The 27202-nt window shown below is 45.1% G+C and overlaps 1 protein-coding gene across 3 annotated transcripts in view; it reads left to right on the forward strand.

Moving 5' to 3' along the window:
- Positions 1 to 8038: 8038 nt before the first annotated feature.
- The window catches only part of UBE2V1 (ubiquitin conjugating enzyme E2 V1), a 29844-nt gene continuing 10680 nt past the window's right edge, over positions 8039 to 27202 (forward strand). The window contains exons 1-2 of one of the 3 annotated variants that reach the window (XM_045771530.2): positions 8039 to 8136; positions 25177 to 25325. In XM_045771530.2, coding sequence (XP_045627486.1) covers positions 8115 to 8136; positions 25177 to 25325 — 171 coding nt within the window. In that variant the 5' untranslated portion in view covers positions 8039 to 8114. Of the gene's footprint in view, positions 8137 to 24394; positions 24476 to 25176; positions 25326 to 27202 lie in introns of those variants that run through there. The other 2 variants (XM_045771529.2, XM_045771532.2) reach the window with 2 other exon arrangements.

A 27202-nucleotide genomic window follows, 5' to 3' on the forward strand; every position in this document is an offset into this window, starting at 1 on the left:
CAGGGGTGGGAACAACACTTCCCGAGCTGCAGGATGAGAGGAGGGAGAGGTGATTTGTTCCTCCCCCCCAAAAAAAGTAAGGTGTTACCAAAGGAAGTCTACAGCGGGTGGGGCAGACAGCCAAATTTCAGAAGGGTCGGAGAAGCAGCCTCGGGGCTGCAGGGGTTGGTTTCCCGTTCAAAGGCCCAGGTGGAGCGATTTTCCAGGCCCACCAACCTGTGTTAATTTCCCAGAGCAAGCAAAAAAAACCAGCCTGAGTCCAGAGGTAAACTGACTTGCCCAAAACATCACAACTAGTAAGAGAGAGCCAGGCCTCACACAGACTTAGACTTGTCTCACTGCTCCTGAATCCCAGGGACTGGAAAAACACTTTCAGAACCAGAAGGAGTTATGTTTTGTGTCTGTGTTGGGATCATTTGTGAGATTGGGGGCGGGGGGGTGTTGCAAACAACTGCCTGGGAGGGCTGGGCAGGGGAAAATGCTCACATCCGCTGAAGGCTCACCACACGCCAGACTGCACAGAGCTCCATGCACTGAATCTGAGAACACTGAGGCACTGAGGTCATGTAACAGGCCCAAGGTCGCGCAGCTGATAGGTGGCAGGGGTGGGACCTGAGTCCTAATCTGCCCCAGACCCCTTATGCTTTAACACTGGCCTGTAGGCCCAGGGGAGGGATGGAGGTGAAGAAGCAGGTGGCGAGTGAGAAATGTGTCCCCTGCGAGAAAATAGCTACAGTGCAGGATGGGAAAGAGCAGCTGACACTGAAGACTGGGATGCCCTGGGGACATCAGGCCCAGAGGGCAGCTGCTGCTCACATCAGCTGATTAAAGAGGAACCAGAAATCCAGATTTTTTTTTTTAAACACTGGCTCCATTTTTTTAAACAGATGGTAGGCAAAATAAAACAGGTGTACGGGCTGACTTCTGCCCTCAGCTTCCCAGCTGGGGTGGGGACGGCCTACTTTTCCGTGGATTTGTGCTGCTATCTGGTGGTGGACTGGGGCAGGTAGCAAGCAGTGCAGGGCCAACATGTATTTCCAGCTTGGCTGGGAATGTCATGCAACCTCCCCCCTCTGTGCTGGCTTCTTCCTAGAAGGGGTCTGGACAGGGCACCTGTCCCCAACTTTAACCCCACCCCCTTTGATAAACCTAAAAATTTCAAGCCACCCTTTAAACATTTTTTTAAGATTTCATTTATTTGAGAGAGAGGGTGAGCAGGGGGAGGGGCAGAGGGAGAGAGAGAATCTCAAGCAGACTCCGTACTGAGCGTGGAGCCCAATACGGGGCTCGATCTCACGACCCTGAGATCATGACCTGAGCCAAAATCAAGAGTTGGACACTTAACCGACTGAGCCACCCAAGCACCCCAAACATTGTTTAATAGGTAATGCATGCATAAGGTAAAGAATAAGAATCAATACAAAAGGATCTAGAGCAGGGGTCAGCTGATACCACCAATGAGCCAAATCTGGCCCACCTGTTATGCTATGGCCCTGTAAGCATTTTTTTTAAGTGGTTGGGGCAGTTAAAAAAAAAAAAAAAAAAGAGTATCACCTAACACATAGTTTCAAATTTCAGTGTGGTGGTAAAGTTTTACTGGCACATAGCCACATCCATTCATTTGCATATTGTCTAATACAGTGACAATGCTGAGACCCAAATGGCCCTCAAAGCCTAAAATACTATCTGGCCCTTTACAAATAATAATAATAATAATAATAATAAAAATAATAAACTTTTAAAAATCTACTAACTCCTGATCTAGAGTGAAGAATAAATTGTACCACTCGAGGGGCGCCTGGGTGGCTCAGTCGTTAAGCGTCTGCCTTCGGCTCAGGGCGTGATCCCGGAGTCCCGGGATCGAGTTCCACATCAGGCTCCTCTGCTAGGAGCCTGCTTCTTCCTCTCCCACTCCCCCTGCTTGTGTTCCCTCTCTCGCTGGCTGCCTCTCTCTCTGTCAAATAAATAAATAAAATCTTTAAAAAAAAAAAATTGTCCCACTTGAGTTCCTCCAAGCCCTCAGTTTCCCTCCCTAGAGGCCATTGTTTCAAAGACCCTTCCAAGTCCCTGGGACAGGCAGAGAGGCATGCCCGCCCCCACTTTCACATGATAGGTAGAATATTACATACTCAGTTCTACACTTGCCTCTTTTCACTTAGTGTATTGTGGAGACAGTGTTCTATCAATTGCTTCCTTCCTCTTTTCAACAGCTGTGTAGCATGCCAACTTCAGAACGGACTTTTCATGTTTTAACTCGTCTTTTGTTGGACATTGAAGTTGTTTTCAATCTTGGGTAATATGTACCGCTCGCTGTTTGTGGGCACAGGAGAACTTAAGTCTTTGCTCATGAGGGCCAGTAGACCTGAGGGGTCAGGCCCTAGGAACTGAACTGATGGGTCCGGGATGTCTGTGTTCTATTTGAATAGCTCACGCCAAACCCATCTAAACTCACAACTTTTGAGAGTGCCAGGTTCCCCACACCCTTGCCAACGCAGCGTGTTATCAAGTGTTTTGTCCTTTGCCAATCTGATAGGTGGTTTTAATTTGCATTTCTCTTACTCCATTTCATTGAATCTAAGATATCATGGATTGTAAAATGCATCCTGATTCCAGAGATGTTTGAATGTAAAAATGTGCATCTTAGAATCACTGAAATGTAATATGTTGAGTGAGATCGGGTATCTTACCTCATTTCCTTACTCTGTACATGTCCTTTTCCTATTTTTCTTGGGAAGCAGGGTAGTAGTGGTTAAGAGCTTGGCTTTCAAATCCCAGCTCTGCCACTTACAAGATTGTGACTTTGGCCAAGTTACTAAAACTTTCTGTGTCAATGTTTCCTCATCTGTAAGAAGGAATAATAACAGTACTGACCGTACAGGATAGTGGTGAAGATTAAATTAATTAATATATGCAAAACCCTATGTTCCTGGAACATAGTAAATGCTACAGAAACATTTGCTCTGATTAACATCTCTCTTTTGGAGTGTTTTATCTTTTTTTCACGATGAGTTGCAAGGGCTCTTTTATAATTTAGGGAAATTCATCCTTTGGCTCCACCCACCCTGACGCCCCAGACCTCTGGTTCTTATTTATTTTTCCCTGACCACAAAAGTAACAGTTGATACAAAGTTCCGAAAGTAGAGAAGTAAATTATATAGGAAGAAGCCAATGGAAACAATTCCGATGTCCATCAAGAACGGAGTAAGTAAGTCGTACCATGACCCCTTACCCCACCCACTCCCATCCCTCTTGGGTTGCAGACTTCAGCAACTTCATCAAACCTTAGATAAAACATCTTAATGCTATGCTTCAGACACACCCCAGAGGGACATGATTCCATGTATGTGCCATGAAATGCCATTAGCAAATGCGTCTCCCACACCCCATCAACCACAGACCCCTCCCCTGGCATTTGGCTTTCTGTCTTCCCTGGTGCCCATGACCCTTCCTCTGTCAACAATTTGTCAGCTTTACTTTCTGTAGTTTGTCTTATAAAAGCTATAGCAGGAGGTTGGGGGGTTTTCTTAACTATAAATTGGAAATATGAACATAAAATTACACAATGTTATCGACAAGCTTGCTACTCAAAGTGTGGTCTGTGCATCCCCTAGGCACTTGTTAGAAATGCAGAATCTCAGTACAACCCCCACCCCCAAACACAAACACAGAATCAGAATCTGCATTTTAACAAGACTCCTAGCGATTTGTGTGCACAGTCGAGTTTTAGGAGTATTGCTCTAAAAAGTAATACTGTTGGTTTTATAAAAAGTATATTGCATTTTTTTACATTTTGAATATACTACTTACACCTCTCACATCACAGAGATTCCCAAACTGCCCAGATGTTTTCCCACCTTGTTGAGAATAGTCTTTGAATGAACACTGTGGAATAGTCCACCTCTGTGTCTCTTCACTGGGGCACTGTGCCAGCTTCCTGTACCTATTAGATATGCTTTTGACTGTAGGTAACAAAAACCCACCTTTAAAAGCAGCTGAAGCGGGGCGCCTGGGTGGCTCAGTCCTTAAGCATCTGCCTTCAGCTCAGGGCCTGATCCCAGGGTCCTGGGATGAGCCCCGCATCAGGCTCCTCTGCTAGGAGCCTGCTTCTTCCTCTCCCACTCCCCCTGCTTGTGTTCCCTCTCTCACTGGCTGTCTCTCTCTCTGTCAAATAAATAAATAAATAAAATCTTTAAAAAATAAATAAAAGCAGCTGAAGCAATACAGACTTATTATCTCATGTCTTAAGAAAGCTGTAAGTAGGGGCGCCTGGCTGGGTCAATAGAAGAGCATGCGACTCTTGATCTCGCCGTTGTGAGTTCGAGCCCCTTGCTGGGCGTAGAGAGTACTTAAAAATAATAAAATCTAGGGGCGCCTGGGTGGCAGAGCGGTTAGGCGTCTGCCTTCGGCTCAGGGCGTGGTCCCGGCGTTATGGGATCGAGCCCTACATCAGGCTCCTCCGCTATGAGCCTGCTTCTTCCTTTCCCACTCCCCCTGCTTGTGTTCCCTCTCTCGCTGGCTGTCTCTATCCTGTCGAATAAATAAATAAAATCTTTAAAATAATAATAATAATAATAATAATAATAAAATCTAGAAAGAAAGGAAAGACAGAAAGAAACCTGTAGGTGAACAGCCCCAGGATTCCTTCAGCAGCTCAACCACATCATGGGAGGTCCCAGCTCCTGACATCTTTCTGTGCTAGCACCTCGTTCTGTGGACACCTGTAGTGTTAAGTACAGGTTTTCTGGCCTCAGGATCGCCACAGCTCCAACCATCTCAACGTCCTTAGGAAAGAAGAAAGGGGACCAAAAACGCTTTCTCCTCAGCTATTCTCAAGGGAGGGAAACTTTCCAAACATGTCCCCTCTTCAACTCATTGGCCAGAAAGAACTAGGTGACGGGCACACCACTGGACCAATCATTGGCAAAAAGAAATGGCCGTGCCAGCGATTGGCTCGGATTCACACCTGGAACTGGCGCTTCAGGCTGCTCAACAAAACCAGCTGCTGTGGGCACGCCGTCGACAGTGTCCAACACACCAGGTCTCCGGACTCCCCGCCTCCAATCTTGCTGCCGCCCAATCAATCTTCTCCAGGCAGCCAGGCTGCACTTTGTGAAAAGGCAAACCCCCCACGCTTTGCTTAAAACCTCCCAGGCTCCACAGAGGAAAAGGCAGGTGCCCCAGGGTTAAGAGAACTGAATTCCAAACCCGATTTTACTCCATCCTTGTTGTGTGATCCTGGGAAAGCATTCTAACGCTTCCGGGTCTCGGTTTCCTCATCTGGCAAATAGAGATAATAAAAGCTGCTTTGCAGGGTCACCGAGGATTAAGTAATAAGAAATAATAAGAAATACATAATAAGAAAAATAGTACCTAATACTTATATAGCACTCGCTGTGTCAAGACCTTTTGAAAATTCTTTAGTTCCATTAACCATTTTAATCTTCCCAACAATCCAATAAACAGGACGCTTAGCCGCATCAGCTGAAGCTACCAGCTCCAGCGCAAGGCGGAGATGGGGCGCAGACACCGGAGGAATCCGGCTCTGGGGACTGGCTGTGACTTCCGAGAGAGGGGGCGGAGCCTCTCCTAGGGAGCTTTCGCGCGGAGGACCACAACTCCCGGTGGGCTCCGCGACGCCGCTGAACTATAATACCCAGCATGCCGCGCGCCGTCAGGCTTAACCTATTCCTCCTGCCAGGTCGTCTGTACGGGAATTTGCTCTACTGTCAATTTTGCTTGCCAGAAATTCCCTACGAGAACCAAGGAATCTATGCGAGTAAACGTTTAGGAGCATCGTGGATAAGAGGCTTGTGTTTTCATCCTCACTACTCTTCCAGTTAGCTCTGAGTCTGTTTTCTCATCTCTATAATGGGGATATCCCTAGAATTTGGTGCATCCAGTTGTGAGGATTAAAAACTGGATATGACGGCTTGGTAAATATCAGCTGTTCTAGTGTCCCCTCCTCCCTCTGTGCTAAAGGTTTTATCAAAGCATTTCATCTCTTCAACAACCCTATGAGGTTGATACTATCACTCCTCTTTTCAGGAGGGAGTACCCGTGCCAAGAGAGATTCAAATCTCTTGGCTGAAGTCACAGCAAAGGGAGTGGTGAAAGAGCGCTGGAATCCAGAAAATTTCACTCCGGGGTGAGTCCACTTTAGAGCCCAAATGTTTCCCACTTGCCACCCTACGCTTTACAACGACCCAAAGTTCAGGGTAAATATTTTCTGGGTTTTTTTAAAGATAAATTTGAATCACATGATACGCAGAATATCAAGATGATTCCCCGTTACCAGTGCTGGGAAGGAGACATATGGTGGCACTTGGAAAGTCAATTATAGCTGAATTGGACCTGGAGAAATCAGGGACAGCTTCCCTGAGGGGCTGATGCTGGATCTAAGAACTGAGGAGTGGGAATAGCACCGGCAAAAACCCTGAGGAGGGAGAGGACATGTACTGCAGAGGCCTTGAAAAGGGTCAGTATAGCAGGAGAGGTATAGGCAAGTCCCAGAGGTACAGGCTGTGCCAAGGACAGGGGAAAGAGGTACCCAGGGTGCAAATTTTAGGAAAGTATTCACTTGCAGGATTGTGCAAGTGCAGAGCTTAGACCTAAGAATAAAAGTCTCCTTAAACGAGGCTTAAGTGAAAGTCCTAGACACCTCAGTGGCCTCACTGGTCATAAGCCTAGGTACGTGGCCTTTGGTTAGGGTGGCCATCCACCGTGGTTTGCCCTGAAGAGTCCCATTGTTCCGGCAAGATTACACTAGGTCTCCTCTCAATCTGATGACTGTCTTTGTTGGATGATAATTCTATGGCCATGCAACTTGTCTGTATTTTATCAAAAGGAAATGGGGAGCCACTGAAAGATTTAACTGAAGGGTGTTTTGAGCAAATTTTGGCTGTCATACGGAGAAGGGACCATGGCAAGAATAAAGGCTGCGGGGATCACTCAAGTAGGAGACAAGGGCAGCCTACCTTAAGTGGGAGAAATAGATCGAGCCGAGAAATGCTTAGGAGGCACTACTGTCAGAACAAGGTAATGCACTGGATGTGCTGGATGAGGGCTTCCCATTTCCTTGTTCCTCTGTACTGAAAGTCCCTGTCCTTTCTCTGCCAGTGTTTAGCTGTGTAACCTTGAGGCAGTCCCTTCACCTCTTTCAGCTTGTTTCTACATCCATATTAGGGCTTCTTAGACCATTTCTGATGAGGGGGCAGTCCCTTCTTGGATTTAACATATATTTGCAAATATGTGTCTGTAGGACCTTTGCACATGCTGTTCCCTCTACCTCCTAATCATGCAGTCTCTGTTGAAATATGACCACTTTAGGAGGCCCTCCCTGACCACCCCCTGCTGCCCCTTCCCTGGTTTACTCTCTATCCTATCATAGTTATATTCTTTCCTATTTCTTTGTTAACTAGCGCTCTATCTCCAACTAGAATGTAAGCCTGTAAGAGCAGACTTCAGGGATGTATATCCATTCCCAGGACCTAGCACAGCGTCTGGCACATAGTGGGTCTTAGTATTTCTTTGGATGAATAAATGGATTAATGAGTGAATGAATGAATGACTGAATGCTTTACTTGCCACCTTAATGCCCCAGAATAAACCTTCTCTGGCTCGGGAACATCTGGCGTGGGTTCAAATTCTGACTCAGCCACTTAACAGCTAAGTTTAGATAAATCGCTCAAACCGTCCCCCCCCCCCCGCCAGTTTCATTTTTCACATTAATCCCGACCTGGTAGGGATATTGTGAGGATACAACTAGATAGGAAAATGGCCGAAGCTAAAGAGGAGATTTTTTAAAGCTTTCTTCTGTATCTTTCCCAATCGCATCCTCCCAAGTCTGATCACCCCTGCTTTTCTCATCAAGCACCTCAATATCTCCTTCGCACCGCCGCCTGGAGGGACATGCGGTTGCTGGGCCCTCCCGCACGCAAATCATGTTTCCTTCCTCTGAAAAGGCAGGAAAAAGCCTTCCCGGCAACCGGTCGCGCTGTCCGCGGAGCGGGCGTCAGCAGCGGCATCTGCGCACGCGTGCGCGCCTGCGCAGAAGGGCCCGGGGACGGGTTGGGGGGGTGAAGAAGGGGCCGGCCTTCGAGCGACAGCGACGCAAGATGGCAGCCACCACGGGCTCGGGTGAGCTGGGGCGCCGGGCCGGCCGGCCAAGGGGGCGCGGGCTTGGGCCGGGGACCGAGGACCCGCAAAGGTCCTTGCAGCGGGACCAGGGCCTCTGCGCCGCCTCTGTCCGCTTGGCTTCGTGGTGGCGACCCGGACGGCCTGAGTGGGGAGGAGGAGCAGGCGGTAGCCGGAAGCACGGGCGGGGGCCTGAGGGGCCTGTGGGCGGTGCGGCGGGGCCCACAGGCTCCCCCGGGCGGCGTGAGGGCCCCGCTGAGAGGAAGGACTGGGCCCCAAGGCACTGCTGAGGGGCCGGAGCTAGCGAGGGGCGAGCCCAGAGACACTCCTGAGGAGACCAAGCTGGTGCCTCGGGGGAGATCAAGGGGTCTCCTAGGGGGTGAGAAGGCTCTCCAAAAAGGATGAGAGTTCTTTACTGGGTTCTAGAGGTCCGAACCAGGGGGGAACCTCGGCATGTCCCTTTGGCGGGGACTTCAGAAAACCCCTTAGGGTGGATGGAGAAGAAAACGGGATCTCAAGGGGTGACCGAGGATCCTCCATTGGTTAAGGGGACGGCTCCAGCGTTAGTTTGGGGGATGGGGTTAGCTGAAGAAATCTCTATGCTGATTGGGAAGGGGGTGTCTTGGGGTGGCTGTTTTTGGGGGAAGGGGGATTAAGGGTATCTCTACAGGATAAGTGAGAAGAGAAAAACGATCTCTTAGATTCCAGAGGGAAATGACCCCGTCATTATCAGGCTTTTATTTGAAGGGACATGTTAGGTTTTAGGAGGCAAGCTCTGAGTGGGGCAGTGGTGAAAGCTTTCGATATTAGGTGAAGAACAGGTGAATTGGGAGCCCTGGAGGTGTCTGTTTGGGGCGGGAGGGTCAACTGATGGAAGCTCCATGCAGTAGGTGGGAGTGGGGAAAAGTCCGGTTTCAGAGATGTTTCTTTTAGAGAAGAAAAATCTCCTCTTCTGTTGGGTGAGGGAAGCATACCCTAGAAGTGTCTGTTTTAAGGAGATTGTCACTTCCTAGCATTCCTTTGGATATTGGTAAAAGATATGTGGGTTCAGCTCAGAAGTTCCCCATTGAGTGGATGGGCATGGGAGAAGAAATGAAATGAGAATTCTGGATGACTTTGGGGCAGGAAAGCTGAGCAAACCCCCATCTCCAGGATGCAGAAGAGGGGATAAGGGAGATATACTTTGGGGGAGGTTAAGGGAAGCAGCATTTATTTTGAGACTTGATTCCTTCTTCAGCACTCCAAAGATGGGCCAGAGGATCAAATCCTGAAGGGTCTGTTTCAGAGTTAACATTCCACAAATGGGCATCAGGGGATGGATTTAGATGGCCTTCTTGAGGGGGCAGGGTAAAGAATAGTTGGGGGAGTTACCCCAGAGGGGCTAATAGGCAAGAGAGATTCTGGAAGTGCAGGTTTTGGAGGAAGACTGAGTGTCCCCCTTATGGCCAGGAGGCTGTACCCTGAGGTACCTCGCAGTGATGTTGACCAAGGAGGTCCTCACAGATAGGGTGATGATGGGTGACCTCTAATGAAGGAAGCAAACTGGGCCACCAGCCTGGGTACTGAAATCCTCTGGCTAGTTACGGACACAGCATCAGCCCTGTTATGAGAGGCTTGGTGACCTAAAGGGAACAGATGAGGGGAGTCCATCTTTCCAGGATGTTGCTCCTCCAGTATCCCAAGGAGTCAGCCTTGTTGGTTACAATGGCAATAGAATTGTAGGGAATCAGACTAAAGTGACCTATCACAAGCTGCCTTTTATACTTAAAGCAGTGGTGTCCCCCATGAGGCATAGAGGAGCCCACACATCCTTTTCCTAGATTTTGGTTTTAGCTGGAATAGTGCTGAGTCAATTCATTTTTTAAGATACTGCCACAGAACAGAGAGGCTGAGTCAGGCCAAACCGCTGTGGGAATCTTCTCACCGTAATAGAACCCCTGTCAGGTTGCTACGAGGTGGGGGTACATTGTGCCTGTGGCAGCCAGCATTATGGTCGTATTGCAACTCAGCCCTGTTTGCAGTCGCTTGGGATTGGCTACCTACAATCTGGTGTAACAGCTACTTAATTCTAACTTCTTGAAGCCCTGCCAATTGATGAGTGCTTCATAAATGCTAATGCGGTCAGATAAAACATCATCAGCTGCTGTCTAGTGTCAAGAGCACTTGGCATGGTTTAGATAACATAGAACGGGCTTTAAGGTGCTCTAAATAGTGGGCTTCCCAAAAGTCCTTTGTTTGTGTAATTCGACAGATATTTATTGAGGGCCTGTTGTGTCCCATTGCGGATAGTGGACAAGATGGACATAGCCCCTGTCCACAGGGAGCTTCCATTCTAGTCAGGAAGAAAGCCATTAAAGGAGTAAATAATTAAGCCAATTTCAGATAGCAGTTAGTGCTAGGAAGGAAATTGTGTGATGTGATATAGTGTGGAGTGGTAATCAGGGAAGGCTCCTCTGAGAAGATGGAGTTTGAACTGCTAGAAATGATGGAAGGAGCCAAGCCTGCAGTGTGTATCACCAGCAGGGAAGGTAGGGACAGTGAGTGCAAAGGCCTTGTGGCAGGATCAAGCTCGGTATGTTGAAAGAACAGATTAAAGGCCTTACTGTGTACGAGAGGCTTGTTAAGGAGATGAGTTGGTGAGATACAGCTTTGGATTTTATTAAGTGTGAAGGGAAGCCATCAAAGTGGCCAGTATGAAGTAGGCATTCAGTAAATATTTATTGAATGAATGAGTCTGAAAATGACAGGGGAATGACGGGGTGCCTGGCTAGCTCAGTTGGTAGAGCTTGTGACTCAAACTCAGGGTTGTGAGTGCAAGCCCCACGTTGGCCATGGAGCCTACTTAAAAAAATGAAAAGAAAGAAAAAGGGGAATGACAGGATCTGACCTGTGCCCCTATGTAGTGAAGGAGTCAGGGTGTTCAGAGTGGAAGCGGAAGGGACTTAATTGGGTTAAGTCGAAATGAATGTTCAAGCCCTGCTTTCTAACTCTGAGAAGTCTTTCGGGTTGGTCAGGGGCCCTGAAGCCTTCCGCAGGTTTAGAACAAGCCACTTGATTCATCTGTGACCCTAGTTGCCAGGAAACAGCTCTGAAGTCTTTGAGTTCCTGTAAAGGGCTGGCCTTCGTTGTTGTTGTTGTTGTTTTAATGGTCACTGCTTTCAACACTTGGGTAAAACATCCCCACCTCCCTTGGTTCTGCAGTGCATGAATTCTGCATAGATCTTAGAGGGTGGACTGTGAGAAGCCCATGAGAATCCCTCAGGATGCCGGTGCTATGACAGGTGACTTCCTCCTGCCTTGGCCAGGATTGCAGGACCTCAAGCCCTTGGTTGCCGGGTCCTTCCTCTCACCCAGCATCCTGCAGGCTTCCCAGACAGTTAACCAGAGGCCTGAGTGGCAGAAGAATAAGCCCTGGTTGGGCCTGATTTTAAATTTGCATTCTCTGGATGGCCTGGTGTACACATTCAGCATATGCAAATTTAACCATATGGCCAGTGGAGGTTAAGTAGTCTTCCATTCCATTCAAGGGCGTTCCCAGAGAGCTGGAGATGGCAGATGAGAGCCTGTAGTCTGTGAAGTTGGTTTTGTTCCTGTGTGTCTCACCGTGTGTCTTGTTGTGCTGATTGTAGCCAGCTGCCTTTTGTACAATGTGGGCCCTCCATTCAAGAGAACCGCGACATGTACTTAGTGCTCAGCTGGAGCGATCTGCTCCAGGGACGGAGGGTGGTCCAGTACCATCGATTGCTCTCTTCAGGGATTCCCAAGGTTAATTTTGATGATTATGATTTTCCCCTTCGTGGTACATTTCAAACCATGCTTTTCACTCCACCACATTCTCTTTCTCCCTCCCCTTCTCTCTCACCTGAATTGTAGCTACAGGACTTTGATAAAAGTGGAATACAAAATGTGAAGTCAGGAATCCTCTGTTTAATTCCAAAAGGCCCCCGTGAAGTACAGAGCAGTATATTTGGTGAAGTAAACATTTAACACTCTAAAACACTTTGGAGTTTTCCAGGTAGTTTGACTTACCTGTTGGGTCATCTCATCCAGCACTCCACAACCCAGTGAGCTAACCAGAGAAAGTTTTGTCCCCACAGTATTACGGAGGGAGAAGGGTGGCTGAGTGGTGGCACTCAAGACTAGAGCCCAGGGGGTTTGGCTCCACCTCCCTTTCCAACTTGCTCCAGTACCTTAGGGAAGAAATGGAAAGGCATGGATTTTTGGCATATGCTCTTCCTAGGTATTGGAGTGTTTAATCTTGGTGAGAGAAAGGGGCTTAATGAGAGGGATCTGCCAGCTGTAGCAGGGACCCTTTTTATAGCAGGCCTGGCCACTGTTTGTCTCATTCTGAGTAACCTGCTGTCCAGTGATACTGAAGTGCATTTTTAAGGAAGCTCTTTCTGTACCTTATACTCAATACTCGCTGGACTTGGGGCCCCTCATGTCATTTACAAAGAGGGCCTTGTCCTCATTTACATGCAAGCCCTTCAGGCTTTTTTTTTTTTTTTTTTTTTTTAAGAGGGTAGGGAAGGGCAGAGAAAGAATCCTAAGCAGGTTCTACACCCAGCACGGAGCCTGACACAGAGCCTGACGTGGGCTTGATCTCACAACCCCAAGATCATGACTTGAGCTGAAATCAAGAGTCGAATACCCAGCTGACGGAGCCACCCAGGCACCTCCAGACTTCTTTTTAAAGTGCACTTCTAGGGCCTACTATGTGCTAGACACTGTATTAAATTCAATCAAATTAAACGATCTCACTCCTCACAGCAGTCCTTGGAGACAGGTATCTGTTGTGAAGGTAGGAAACTGAGGCGCAGATCCAATGACTTGTGGGGCTAGGGTGCAGAACAGTTCTGCTCCAGGGCATGTGCTCTTTTCCACATTATCATTCTTCTAGCCCCAATTGCCTTCTCTCCAGCTAGGCATCTCACATTCCTTCAGCCTCTGGCAGGTCTGTTGACATTTCCGACTTGGCCATTAGTTCTTTCATGGGTGGATAGTTGAGGCCCTCAGGTAGGGTCCTTTCCTCATCCTCACATCCACCCATCACAAGTCCAGTAGGTATAATCCAACAAAAGATGCTAATCCTCCTCTCCATCTCCACTGTTGTCATTCCTACTGGGCCAGAACCATCTCTCATCTGAAAGATTGCAGAAGCCAGCTTCCAGTCTCACCCTTTTCCAGTTTGTTCTCTAGAGTAAGGAAGCACAATGATCTTTTGCAGACCGAAAATAGAAACTGCCACTCCACTGCAGAAAGCCCTTAGAATCAAATCTCCTTGCGCTTTGAATCAAACCACTCTCTTTTCTGGGGCCCAGAAGGCTCTCTGTGGTCTTGGTCCTCCCCACCCCCTGACCTCACGTGATATCACGCACACCTCTGCTCCTGTTTTAACCCCTAAGGGAATGATCTGCCTCCCGTTCTTCAGGTCTCTACTCTGCAGAAAGGACATCCCTGACCACCCCATTCAATATAGTCTTCTCAGTCATTAGCACATCTCTTTTCTGTTCTCTTCTAAAGCCCTCGCCTTATCTGAAGTTTTCTTGCATATTTTCAGTGCTTTTCCACAAGGGCAGGATTCTTTCGTGTTCTCCACTACTATGTGGTGGCACCCAGCACAGTCCTTGACATAGTAGGTGCTCAGTAAATATTTGTTGACTGTTGCAGTGAATTAATCCATGGTCTCACCTTGATGTAGCCAAATATATAAATTTGACATATTTGGAGAAACAATGTGTCTGATAAGGCAGAAGCAAAAGTGACTCTTCAGCCTTTCAAAAAGGAAAGCTCTTGTCTTGGTTGGTTGGTATTTCTAGAGGGACTTCAGCTAGGCTTTGTCCTCTCCTTCCCTGACTGTCCTGATACACTTCCCAAATCTTATTCTTTGTCTCCACCCCTGTCGGAGAAAATCTGGTCCTTGTCCTTGGTCAGTCTAGTGTCTGAGAAACCTAGTGTCTCGAATTTTGTCCCCAGCTCTTTGTTGTCCCATCATTGGGACTGTAAAGACAGATTGCCACTGTTTCTTTCCCTAGATCAGCAGCTCTTGAACCAGTGTCCAAATCTCCAGGATTGCTTGTTCAGTTGCTGGGCTCCACCCTGAAAGTTCCAGAGTCAGTAGTTCTGTAGTGTGTTGTGGTGTTCTGGGATGGGGTCTGCGAATTTACATTTCTAGTAAGTTCCCAGGTGATGTGTAGGCTGGAGGTCTGGGGACCATACCCGGAGGATGATTGCTGTAGAGGAGAGAACAGTTCTGCTCCTCTGGGCGGGCACTAACTACGCAGCCGGACTGCACTTGCCAGTTGCTCAGGAATAAAAGTTACCTGCCCCTGACTTTATATCTACTTTTCAGGAACATTAAATCTGGTGCATCACCATCCAGGCCTCTCTTTTCCAAAAAGGGAGTAGCACCAGACTTCTAGTTTAGTTCACTGTCTCCCTTAAATGGGCAACCAAACCAGTTTTAACTGGCAACTTTCTTTTCAGGAGAAAACCTGTGAGGCTCAGCCAGGCCAGGGTTTTCCAGGATTGACGTGCTATATGGTAGCTGCTGCTTTGTGGCCATGACTTTCCCAAAAGGTGTTTTAAAGGGCTTCAAATCCATTTTGTACCACAAATACTTTAATATGTTGCTGTGTTTCAGATTACTGCATTAAATGTTTTACTATAACATGGTATAAAACCCTATCAAATATTCATGCTTTTTCAACCTGGTTGTCATATTTTCTTTGTAATATCCTGCAGCTGCTGACTTTTCAGTTTATATTTAGCCAGGAGAATAACTGGCTGACTTTTGATACTGACACAGATCCAGGAAAAATCTTTCTGGAAAGAATTCTAAAGTAACAGGACAAACATTTTCTTTTAAAAAACCTCAGACTACTGTAATATTTTAGCACCTTGGTGAAGTTATCTTAACATTTTCATAATTAACTTTTTAATAGTTTATTACGATTAACAAAAGTTCGTTTTTACATCCTCTATATTGTCCCTTGAAGCTGCTTCTCCAGCTGCCTTTTGGTGTCAGATTCACACACAAATACTGGGAATCTTAAAACTGAGGTTGATTATTGGAGTATTCTTAAGTTTTTTGACCTGTTATGCTTCTGTTCTTTGACATGTGTGGATATAATTTTGAAACATATTCACTGAAATCTCTCGTTAAAATTAATGTATCATGATTTTAAGCTTCTCTTCTCCATTCGGGACGGGATGAAGTCCTAACTTGTGACTGACACAAGGTCTATAGGATCTCTGAACTCCACTAATATATATTTTTAAAGATTTTATTTTTAAGTAATCTCTTCACCCGATGTGGGGCTCAAATTTACAGCCCCAAGATCAAGAGTCGCACACTGCACCTACTGAGCCAGCCAGGCGCCCCCAAACTCCACCAATATCTGGATTTGTGCCCCTGGATAGCCCCTGAAGTTCTAGCTTCAGGGTGTAGTCAGGCCATTTGGAGTTAAATGTGCTTGCTTTATAGAAAATACTGATATATTACCTTTGTATACAGTTTCTAAATGGTGTAGAGTATCAGTAACATGCTTTCATATATATTTTATGAAACAAAGGTCATCTTGTAGTGAAGAATCCTTTGGCTTGTGTGCTTTGGGTAAAAAACCAGTTTTCCGTTATTTAAAAAAAAATGTAGGTTTCCCTAAAAGTCTCTATCATACTTAATTAAAAAAGTAAAACTAGTTATCAATTTTTAGTGTTCTTAAAATAGAAGGCATTAGGTTTCTCAGTTACATGGTGTCAGTGTTCGGTTTTTGGTAGACTATGTTAGGGTTTACAGTAGGAAAGGAAGAGCTAGTGCTGTGTCCTCCTGTCAGGAAACATTTATTGAGCACCATTGTATGCCAGGTAACACACCAAATTCTGGGGAGGCAGGATTGAATGAGTCATAGCTCTAGCTCGAGAAGCTCTGAGAGTGAGTCAGAAAATAAAAAGGAAAGAAAATAAAATGTAAAGAAAAAGAAAAGGTCCAGCACAGACATTGTGTGAGGGTAAAGGGATGTGGGGGAGGAGCGCTCTGAGAAGACCTCTGTAGACTGCCTGGCTTCTAAATTAAGATTTCTACTTCTTCTCAAGATCATTCCGAATTCAGTGTATAACTTTCCTTTGGCTACTTAAAATCCATACTTTGATAATCTTTCTAATATCAAGACTTTCTTTTAATAGTGCTATGAATGTTCCCATGTTATATTTTCAGAAATAAACCAGAGTTAGAATTTTGTGACCTGGAGCATTATTCATTCTGAAATAAGATCCCTCGCTAACACCCGGCCACCCATTCATTCAGTCAACAAGCATTGGAGCACATACTCTGGCAAAGCACCCCTTGAGGGGTTGAAGATTTGGCAGTGAAGAAAAGAGATGAAGTTTTACTCTCATGGAGCATATTTATGTTCAGATGGGAAAGACAGTAAACAACTAATGAATTAGAAATGAATATACTTAAAATGTCAAGTGGTAACCAATGCTGTGAAGAAAAACGAAACAAGTTAAGGGAATGGGCAGTTCAGCCTTAGTGAGGAATGAGAGAGCCAGCCCATCAGCCATTCAGAAAATCCCAGGATGAGGCAGAAAATGAGGTTGCCAGTTCACTCGGGAACTGAAAGAAGGCGGGTATGGCTGAAGGAGGACAAGGAGCAAAGGAGAGGGTGGCAGGAAATGCTGGAGACACAGGCGGTGCTCCGGAGGCACGGTAAGGGGTTCAGGTGTATGCTGGGCCAGTGGAGGGCTGGGTGAGTGACAGGAGCGAACTTACTTTTAAAAAGCTCACCGTGGAGACTAGGCTGTAGGTGTAGGCCAGTAGGCTGAGCAACCAGTTAAGACGCTGAGGGGGCACGGACTACAGGGATCACAGTGGACATGGCAAGAATGACCATATTTAGAATATATTTGGAAGTAGACTGCGTATGGGGTGTAAGGAAAAGATTTCTCATCTTGACTCCCAAGATACTTGGCCAGAGCAATCTGGTAATTGTTTGTGCCATATACTGAGATTGAGGAATGAGTGGTTTTGGGGGGCTGGGTTTTTTGTTTGTTTGTTTTTTGGTTTTTTTGAGGAATACAAGGGAGTTCTGTTTGGAAGTGTTTTAAGTTGGAGAGGCCTCGTAGAGATGTCAGGGCGGCAGTTAATTGGAAATGTAAATTGTAAAGTCACTACCAGCCTTCTTGGTCTGGGTAAAATCGCTTGGGGATGGGGGAGTAGAGTAGACAGAAAGGAGAAGGTCTGAGGGCTGTGACCTGAGGACAGGCAGTCAGTATTTGGAGGTCAAGGAGGTGAGCCCAAGGAGCCAATGAGGCAGGAAGAGAACCTGAGGCTCAGGGAAGCCCCTGGAGTTGCCACTGGAGCTCTAGGGGAAGTGGGGGTGGGGGCTGAAAATCTGTCCCAGAATTTGGCTAGAGGGTGCCCCTGGTACCCCTGACCAGAGCAGTTTTGGTGAGTGACTAGACAGAAAGGCTGATTAGGATAGGTGTAGGGAAGATGGAGAATGGCAGACAAAGAGTCTAGACAACCCCTTTGAGGTTTTTTACTAAGAAGGAACGAAGAAATGAGACGGTAGCTGGAAGGGGTATGGGATCAGTAGAGGGGTTTGGGTTTTTATTTTATGATGGATGATATAATGTACTAATGAAAGTGATGCGATAGAAAAATTACTCTGCCAGGTATTACACACAGTGCTTTACAGATTTTATCTCATCGATTGTTCCTTGCCATCCATAGCGTCAGGGAGCGTTGGTATCCCTGTTTGGCTGAGGCTCAGGGTAACTGGTACAGTCACACAGCTAGATTGCTAGGAGACTGTGGAGCCAGGATTTGATCCCAGGTCTTGCTCTTAATCCTCTGTGGGGAGATTATAGAATTTTCTCTAAAGTGCACTCTGATTCTTTTTTGTGGAAGATGACTTAGCCATTGCTCTGATGAGCATCTAAGAAATGGAATGGTATGGGGCGCCTGGCTGGCTCAGTCAGTACAGCATACGACTCTTGATCTTGGGGTTGCAAGTTCAAGCCCCATGTTGGGTATAGAAATTATTTAAAAATAGAATCTTAAAAAAATAAATAACAGAATGGTAGGCCAAGTATTCTCATGATTGTGTGTGTGACATATAAAGATCATTATACCATACAAGGAAGCATGGGTGGCCTTGTGCCTTTTTATAGGGGAGAGGGGCAGAGAGAGCATGCAAGAGAGAGAGAGAATCTTCAGCAGGCTCCACATGCACAGTGCAGAGCCAGACACAGGACTTGATCCCAGGACCCTGAGATCATGACCTGAGCTGAAATCAAGTCAGGCACTTAACTGACTGAGCCACCCAGGCGCCCCTGTGCTTATTTTTTGTAAAATGGGGTTTGCATACCTTTTATCCTCTTCCCCTACCTCCACTTTGGGATTTTTCAACAAATACTTATGTAAAGCCTGCCATGTACAGGCCAGTTGTTTTTATGTCACATTGTAAGAATGGGGACCACCGCCACAGTCATGCAAATTAACATGCCCTACCTTAAATCTCTTAACAGTCTTTTGTTTTTTAAGATTTTATTTTTTTATAAAAATAGAGAACATGAGCGTGCACAAGCAGGGGGAGTGGCAGGCAGAGGGAGAAGGAGAAGCAGGCTCCCCGCAGAGCAGGGAGCCTGACATGGGGCTAGATCCCAGGACCCTGGGATCATGACCTGAGCTGAAGGCAGATGCTTGATCGACTGAGCCACCCAGGCGTGCCTCTTACCATTCCTTCGGTTTCCCACCCCCGACCCCTTGATAAGATGTTCTGCCACAATATTTGCTCTAAGCAAATGCTTCTGGCTTTGCATCCTGAGACTTCGATGGTTGCATACCCATAACCTGGCCTCTCATCCTTCCCAGCCCACCCTGAATGTTGCTCTGGAGATTCGCCTTATCTCTCGTCCTACTTGGAGCCTTCTGCGGGTCCTACTTGGAGCCTTCTGCGGCTCCTGCCTAGTGACCCTGGGGATAAAGTCCAGTCCCTCTTGGTAGCATGGCCCCACCTCTTTAGCTTTCATCAAATTCAGAGGGGTCTAGGACCCCCAAAAAGGTTAAGAAACATTGTCTTGTGATAGGTTATATTTCTCTCATCAGTTTTGATACTGTTCTGTTTTATTGAGCTTTGTATGTGTGTATCTTATTTTCATAGTGAGACTTTATACTCCAGTTGGGAGACTTCTGTTTTTATTTCTTTGATAGCCCCTCAAAAGTCTAGCTTGGTATTGGATAAGTATTGGGTATTATTGAACAGAAAGAAGTTGTGTACGTATATGTTACTGTCAAATTTATGTATAGGGAAATTTTGACAAGCAGGTAAAAAAGCCTAGCAAACTTTTTTTTTCTTTTAAAGACTTTATTTATTTATTTATTTGGGAGAGAACAAGCAGAAGGGAAAGGCAGAGGGAGAGGGAGAGGGAGAAGCAGGCTCCCCAATGAGCAGGGTGCCCGACGTGGGACTTGATCCCAGGATCCCGGGATCACAACCTGAGCTGAAGGCAGACGCTTAACCAACTAAGCCACCCAGGTGCCCTCCTAGCAAAATTTTTAAATTGCAGTCCTGAAATGTGTGGATTTTTTGCTTGGAAGTATGGTGTGAGCTCAGTTTTACACACATTAAACATGGTGAAGCCCAGAATGGTGCCTTACCAAATAAAGTTCAGTTAACCAGGTGCTAATTAGCTACGCCTGTGTAAGTATCAGAAAAAACTAAATGAACCACTCCATAATTTTATAATTCCTGATCTCTGCTAGCTGTTATTATTCTCTGCTTTTAGTCAGTTTTTGAGTGAAAATAAAAGTTTATGTCTTAGTAAAAATGAATTCAAAGTGGCAGTTCCCTTTTAAAGCTATACAGTTTGTGGACTTCAACTCTTCAATATTTAGCTAAATAAAGGTTAACAGAGTACTTAACCACCCAATGCCAGATTACCACAGTGTTGATCAAGCTTTACTTACCCTTCATACAAAAGAAAGGGTTTTAAATACTCTCTGAGCTGAATCTAGCTGAATTGGGGATCAAAAAGATTCTTGAGAACAGTTAGGTGTCCCCACATGTGCAGTGGTGGTCCATAAGCAGAACTTGACCCACAGACACTTGGCTAGACCAAAGGCGTGACTGTCTCCTTTAAACAGAACATGTATTCTCCAGCTCATCTCAGTTCTTAACACTCCCTATTTTAAGCCAGACATTAAAGAAAATTTGTAAAGCCATCCTGCTGTTCTCACTAATTTTCTTTTGTTATTTGAAAACTAGTTATGTCATTAGATGTGTTATTTATCTCAACACATGATGATTTGTTGTAGTTAGTTTTAAATGAATTAAATGTTTTTAAATTTCTAGGTTTTGATTTCTGATTTGGCAAATATCAATAGCTATAACCAACATAGACAAAAGCTCTTTGAAGTCTGCAGTAATTTTTAAGAGAGTGTAAAGGGGTCTTGAGACCAGAAAAACTTGAGAACTGCTGTTCAAATGGAATGAATGCTTATTGTAATTAGTCACTAATGGTACAGTTATTCTGATATTTATATGTATGTTCCAACTCCCGCTTGGAATATTTTTTGACTGCCTAATAGATATTAGTCAATCTAAAGTTCTTGATTTTTTTTTTTAACTTTTTTTTTTTTTTTTTTTAAGTAGGCTCCATGCCCAGCCTGGGGCCCAACACCGGGCTTGAACTCACAACCCTGAGATAAGACCTAAGCTGAGATCAAGAGTTGGACACTTAACCAACTGAGCCACCCGGGCGCCCCTTAAACTGTTTCTGAATCCTGTTTTATAACTTGAATCAAATTGAATGACGCTGTGATGTTAGTGCTGCCAGAGCCATACACTGCTCTGTGCTGCCCTGTGACTGTTCCACATGCTAACCTGAAATAAGGGGAACTGATTCTTAATTTCTTTGGTTCAGTTGTATACATGGGCTTTAACTGGATGTCTAATCCAATAGAAATGTCTGTTGGAAGTATAGGATTAAATAATAGGATACTTTTCTCTATTTCACGAGTAAAAATCAAACATCAGAAAAATATAACTTGAATTCACTATTTGAAACTAATACATTGAGCTTGTGATCTTTGGATTAGAATTTCCTAATCAGATCTGATTGTTAATGAAGAGGTAATATTTCCAGCCACAAAGTTTTGCTAAAGTTTCCAAGAGAGATAGTTGTACCAGAAATAGTTAATCCAGCCTGATTTAAATACCTGACACAAGAAGGCGCATTTTTCATCTTTCCAAAAAGAGCAACTTGAAATAGAGGTCACACACATAGCTTCCATTCAGTAATGAAGGGCTTAGCTATGGCAGCCATTGTACTTTGCCATTGTGCATTTGTCTTGTGAACAAGTTTTAATAATAAAAGACATGGACCACTTACTTAAAATTAGTCACTTAGGGAAAACCATTGAGATTCCTACTCATGTGAGTAAGGCCCTGAGAAGGTAAGGGAACTTGGTGGGTATTTGGGGGAAGAGTGTCCCAGGCAGAGGGAACAGCAAATGTGAAAGCCCAGACATAGGACCTTGTCTAGAATATAGTTGGCATAGTTCCTAAGTGTTGTGTTTTGTTTTGCAAATAATGAGATCCTGGTAAAATAAATCAGAAAATACAGAAAAGGTAGGGGATGGAGATTATAGAGTACACCTATCATGATGAAAAAAATAAAATGATTAAAAAAAGAAAATACAGGAAAGGGATTGGAATCACTCATATTCCTTGCACCTAGAGATAACTGCTGTTACATCTAGGTCTCTAACCTTTTCAACTTTGTTAAGCTTCTTAAAATGTCACCTAGCATCTGTGTTAGTTTCCCAGGGCTGCTGTTAACAGTACCACACACTGGGTGGCTTACACAACAGGAGTTTATTTGCTCACAGCTCTGGAGGCTAGAAGTCCAAGCTCAAGGTGTCAATAGGTTTATTTCTTCTGAGGCCTCTCCCCTTGGCTTGCAGAGGGCTGCCTTCCCCCGTGTCCTCACACAGTCTTTCTCCATGCACTCATGCATCCCTGTTGTTTCTTTGTGTGCCTAAATTTCCTCTTGTAAGGACACCAGTCAAATTGGGTTAGGGCTCATCCTAATGGACTCATTTCATTTTTCATTTATATATGTGTGTGTGTATTGTTTGTTTGCTTTTTTAGAGAGCATGTGCACGGGGCGGGGGGGGGGGGCAGAGGGAGAAAGAATCCCAAGCAAGCTCCCTGCCTAGCGAGGAGCCTGACATAGACCTTGATCCCACGACTCCAAGATCATGACCCAAGCCAAAATCAAGAGTCAGACGTTCAACCAACTGGGCCACTCAGGAGCCGCTTTTATTTATATTTTTTAAGAGATTGTGTGTGTGTGTGTGTGTGTGTGTGTGTGTTTAAGTAACCTCCACCTCCAACATGGAGCTCGAAATCACAACCCCAAGATCAGGAGTCACATGCTCTACCTTCTGAGCCAGCCAGGTGCCCCGATGGACTCATTTTAACTTAATCACCTCTTTAAAGGCCTGATTTTCAAATACTGTCACATTCTGAGGCGCTAGCAGTTAGGGCTTCAATATATGAATTTGCAGGGACACAGTTCAGCCTATTACACCACCTGTGGTATTTCTCAGTCTTCCTCTCCGTGTGATTCTGGGTTCCTTTGGTATTCATTTTCATTAGTGCAGGCTTATACATTAAACAGTAGTAGTAGCAGTAGTTCTACACAGTGATCCCCCTCCCTGCTCCGCTGCCCAGGCAAATGAGTTAGGATTACTAAAGATTCAGATTTAACTCTCTCTGGACAAAAGACATTGTATTGTCTGGCAGTTTGCTTATAACGTCACAAACATCCTTTAGTTTTATGTTCGCTAGAGAACACAATCCAGTATAGCTGAATAATCCAGTTGACTATTTGGATTAAAAATGCCAGTGTTTTACCAATGAGCTATTCAAGTATGCTTTCCGGTTTATGCTATTTCCTTCAAAGTACTGTCTGTGTCATTTACTATTACCTTCAGTCAACCGACTCTTGCTTACATTTATGCTAGAAGGAAATTTTTTACCATCATTGTACATGGGAAGTTAGTATAATATTACTTGCCTTAAATTATCTTTAAAAATGAATCCAGAACTGTCAAGTGAATTGCTCACTTCCTGCCCCTAAAATCCTCTAATGTGCCTCTAAGCTGTACCCTTCCACTTGCTCAGACAAAAGCCTGGAAGCCAGAGTAGTTGACTGCTCTTCTTCCATGCTTCTCAGGCTGTCTCGCAGCAAATCTTACCAGTATATACCTCCCAAATATCTAGAATTTCTGGAACTATTTCTCACCACCTTCACTGGTCCAGGCCAGTATTTTCTTTTGCCAGGATGATTACAGTAGGCCGTAGCTCCCTTCGCGATATTATGTACACAGCAGTCAGAGGGATCCTGTTTTAAAAAGCAAGTCAGATCCCATCACTCCTCTGTTCAGAACTCCAGTAGCTTCTCAGGTCAGTAACAGTTGAGTCCTTAACCATCCACTGCTCTTCTGTTTCATTGACCCACTTCTAGCTGAATTGGGATCTTGGTGTTCTTCGACATTCCAGGCAAGGTCTTACCTGAGGGTCTTAGCACTTGCTGTTTCTTTGTTGGAAGATTGTCCCCTCAGCTGTGCATAGCTCCTTCACGTCAGGTCTTTACTCATGACTGCCTGGTCGCAATAATGCTTTCCTTGAACACCCCATTTAAAATTGTAGCTCCTCCCCCTACTACTCCCTGCTCCAGAACTCCACCAGGTGTCATCCTATATAATTTGTATTTTTGTATTGTGACTATATGTTTCCCACTAGAATGTAAGCTCCATGAGGGCAGGCATTTTTGTTCTGTTCACTACTTATTCCCCATTGCCTAGAAAAGTGCCTGACCTACAGCAGATGCTCAGGTATTTACTCCAGTTGAAAGAATAGTAGCAGGAGTCCCACTTTGGGAAACACTGAGATATACTGGGAACACCTCCTGGTCTGGAGTCCCTCCAGTGGGTTTTTCTCCACAGCTTCGTGGTAAGTGTTGCTCACCTCAGGGAGTCTGGCCAGCTGGAGGCTCAGCATTGAAGGCAAAAGAGAGCTTATAGTCTGTCTGAACTTGAGTTTTTTTCCCAGAGGTAGTAGTTCACATATCAGGGAGGGAGGTGGAGGAGGGGAGAGGCAGTCAGGATTGTTTGGGAGAGCATCCCTGGGAGAGTTGCTTGGTGCCCAAACACAGGAAGAAAATTGCTCTCCCTGCCCTCCCACAGCCTCGTCCCCCACCTGGCCCCAATACTTCGGTTCTGTTCTGGAAACACCCAGAAATGGCTCAAGCCTCAGTCTGAACTCAGGTATAGTAGCTTGAACCTATGAGATGTGTTTGTGTGATTTCTTCCATGAGCTACTTGCCAGGCTTTGGGATTTTTGGAAACAGAGAACCAACTGCCCTCTTTTGGCTTTTTCAAAAGAGAGAAACTATGGCTTGAATAATTGAAAATTTTTTCCTTGGCCCCTCCAGTTGACTCTTAGCTGATCAAGAGGCCGCTGTTTTTATTTCATGCGGCCGTGGCGGCTGGCTGTCCCTCCTGAGGTAGTCTGAGCATCATTCCAACAAATGCACACGCCCTTAGCCTCAGAAATGCGTAATGAGAATGAAGCAAAAGCAGTAGCCGCTTCTCTCCCGAGGCACGCACTACTCTTGATACTGATATTGGTGGTTTTCGTCTGTTGTGGACCCAAATTGGTCAACATTTTGACACGTAAACTCTTGATGAAGTTTATCAAAGCTATGGGGCCGGGGTGGGAGGGAGGGTGGTCTTTCTATGCTTGGTTTAGTGGTCACTTCACCTGAAACAAAACCACGTGGCCCTTCCTTGTGGGCGCACTGGTCGGTACCAGAAGTTCTGTAAGCAAGTTTGAGGGACGACAACTTTCAGCCTTTTTTTGCATGTTAGCATCTTTATTTCCACGTAGTAATAACAAGCAGCTAGATCTAGGCTTACAGGTTCCCCTGGAGTTGCTAGTATCTTGAATTTCTTTCCATTTATTTTAGGAGTAAAAGTCCCTCGCAATTTTCGACTGTTGGAAGAACTGGAAGAAGGCCAGAAAGGAGTAGGAGATGGCACAGTTAGCTGGGGTCTAGAAGATGACGAAGACATGACACTTACAAGATGGACAGGGATGATAATTGGGCCTCCAAGAGTAAGCGTCGAGCTACGGCTATAAATGTCAATGTCTTAAATTCACTGTGCCTCCTTTTAAGAAATATTAGCCTTATCACGGAAAAAACTCACCAATGGTATATTTTCTGAAATGTGGCTATTCTTTTTTGACCAGTTTCAGTTTATATATTTGAACCTCCTCTGATGCTGTTTAATCCCTCTACATGGTAAGCAAAAACCTGTTTAGACTCATAGTGTGAATTTACATGGCAATGTAGACAGGGAGGTGTGAGGTCATTGCACCCTCACATGTATTTTAGAAAAAATTCTTGGGCTTATCAAATAACAAGTTTCCAGATAACAGCCAGCATTCTGAAGACAGCGTCCAAACGAACTTTGGAAAGCCTTCATGGTTGTGGTTTTCATTCACGCGTTCCTGGGTCTGCCACACACCCATATCCTAATTCATCGGGCTGTTCAGCAAAGGCTTATTGCCTGCCTGGTTGGCCCTGGTCTCTTCCAGACACTATGAGACCCAGAGGCCTTTGCATAGAAAGCAGTGACAACGGAGATGAGAAAATTGACCTCTCTTTTAGAGCTTCATGATTTGTGAGAGTTCCCAGGCTTTGTAGTGCCAGCTAACTTTTTGGTGTACATAATAAAACCCCCAAGAAATGTCATTGAATTCTCACAAGAACTTGTTGTTAGGAGCTGCTATTGTGTCGTCACGTCCCATTTTACAGGTGAGGAAACAGACTCAGAGAAGTAAAGTTACTTGCCCAAAGTCACGTAGCTGATAGTTCCTGAAGGGGCTCTGACTCCAGACCCTGTGCTCTTAACCCTGTGCTGCATTATCTCCTTTCTGTTTAGATTTTGAGTTTTCATTTGTTCCCATTATAGAATTATCCAGAGTGTTAAGTAGTAATGTGAGGTAGGAGTAAGGAAGTAGATTCACATAATGTTTCAGACAATGGCAGATTCTGCCTGAACGTAGCAGGACCTTTCCTGTGTGTGCTTGTGTGCAAAGATGATGGCGGCTGTGCATTCTGTTCACTGCATGCGCAGGCTCTGCACCAGCCCTGTGGGAAGTAGAGAGACACGTGAGATATGGCCCTGGCTGAAACAAGGGAGAAAGTCATACTCATTAAGTGTTAGGAAAATCTGTTCATCTTGGACCGTCGTCAACACTCATGGTGAATGACTGGCTTTGCCATTTAACGTTACTTCTTGAGTCATCTTTGACCCTATGGTTTTGGTTTTTGGGTTTTACAAAAAAGTTCAATTTACTGTTTCTACTCATTTCTTTATCTTTTTTAAAAAATCTCTGAAAACCAGGATTTCTGGATCTATTAAATACTGGGGAAAACTTGATCTAGAAAGTTTGTTTCTTCATGGAGATTATTTCTTGCTGTCTCAGAAAGCCCACTGTATGGTGATGTCTTCCTTCACTGCATTTCTTCTCTGCCTAAGAATGGTTTAGGTTTCTTGAGGATGAGAACCATTCTTCCCTCCTCCTAACGCAACAGAGCACCTGGAAATGACTCAGCATGAGGTAGTTGTTCAATAGACTTGTTCATTAGCCGACATTTTCAGGTTCTAACAAATTAAGAAGGAACCAGTGTACAACATTGCGAATACACTAAAGACCACTGAATTATACACTTAAACAAATGAACAAACAAAATGAACCACCAAATTCCATTGAAAATAATTCTGTTCTACCTACAACACCTTGGATTACCCTGGGTTTCATTTTAACTCTTTCCACAGGGAGCTCCCTTCTAGTGAGTGGCTGCAGTATGCAAGGTGCTTTCCAAACATTTCCATATATATATATAATACATATATACACATATATATGTATATAGGAGCTTTTCTGAGATGTAATTCACATATCGTAGAATTCACTTACTATAG

The sequence above is a fragment of the Ursus americanus genome, chromosome 22 (assembly GCF_024610735.1).
Source record: "Ursus americanus isolate L20-20 chromosome 22, mUrsAme1.1.p, whole genome shotgun sequence".
In the NCBI taxonomy this organism is placed as follows: domain Eukaryota; kingdom Metazoa; phylum Chordata; class Mammalia; order Carnivora; family Ursidae; genus Ursus; species Ursus americanus.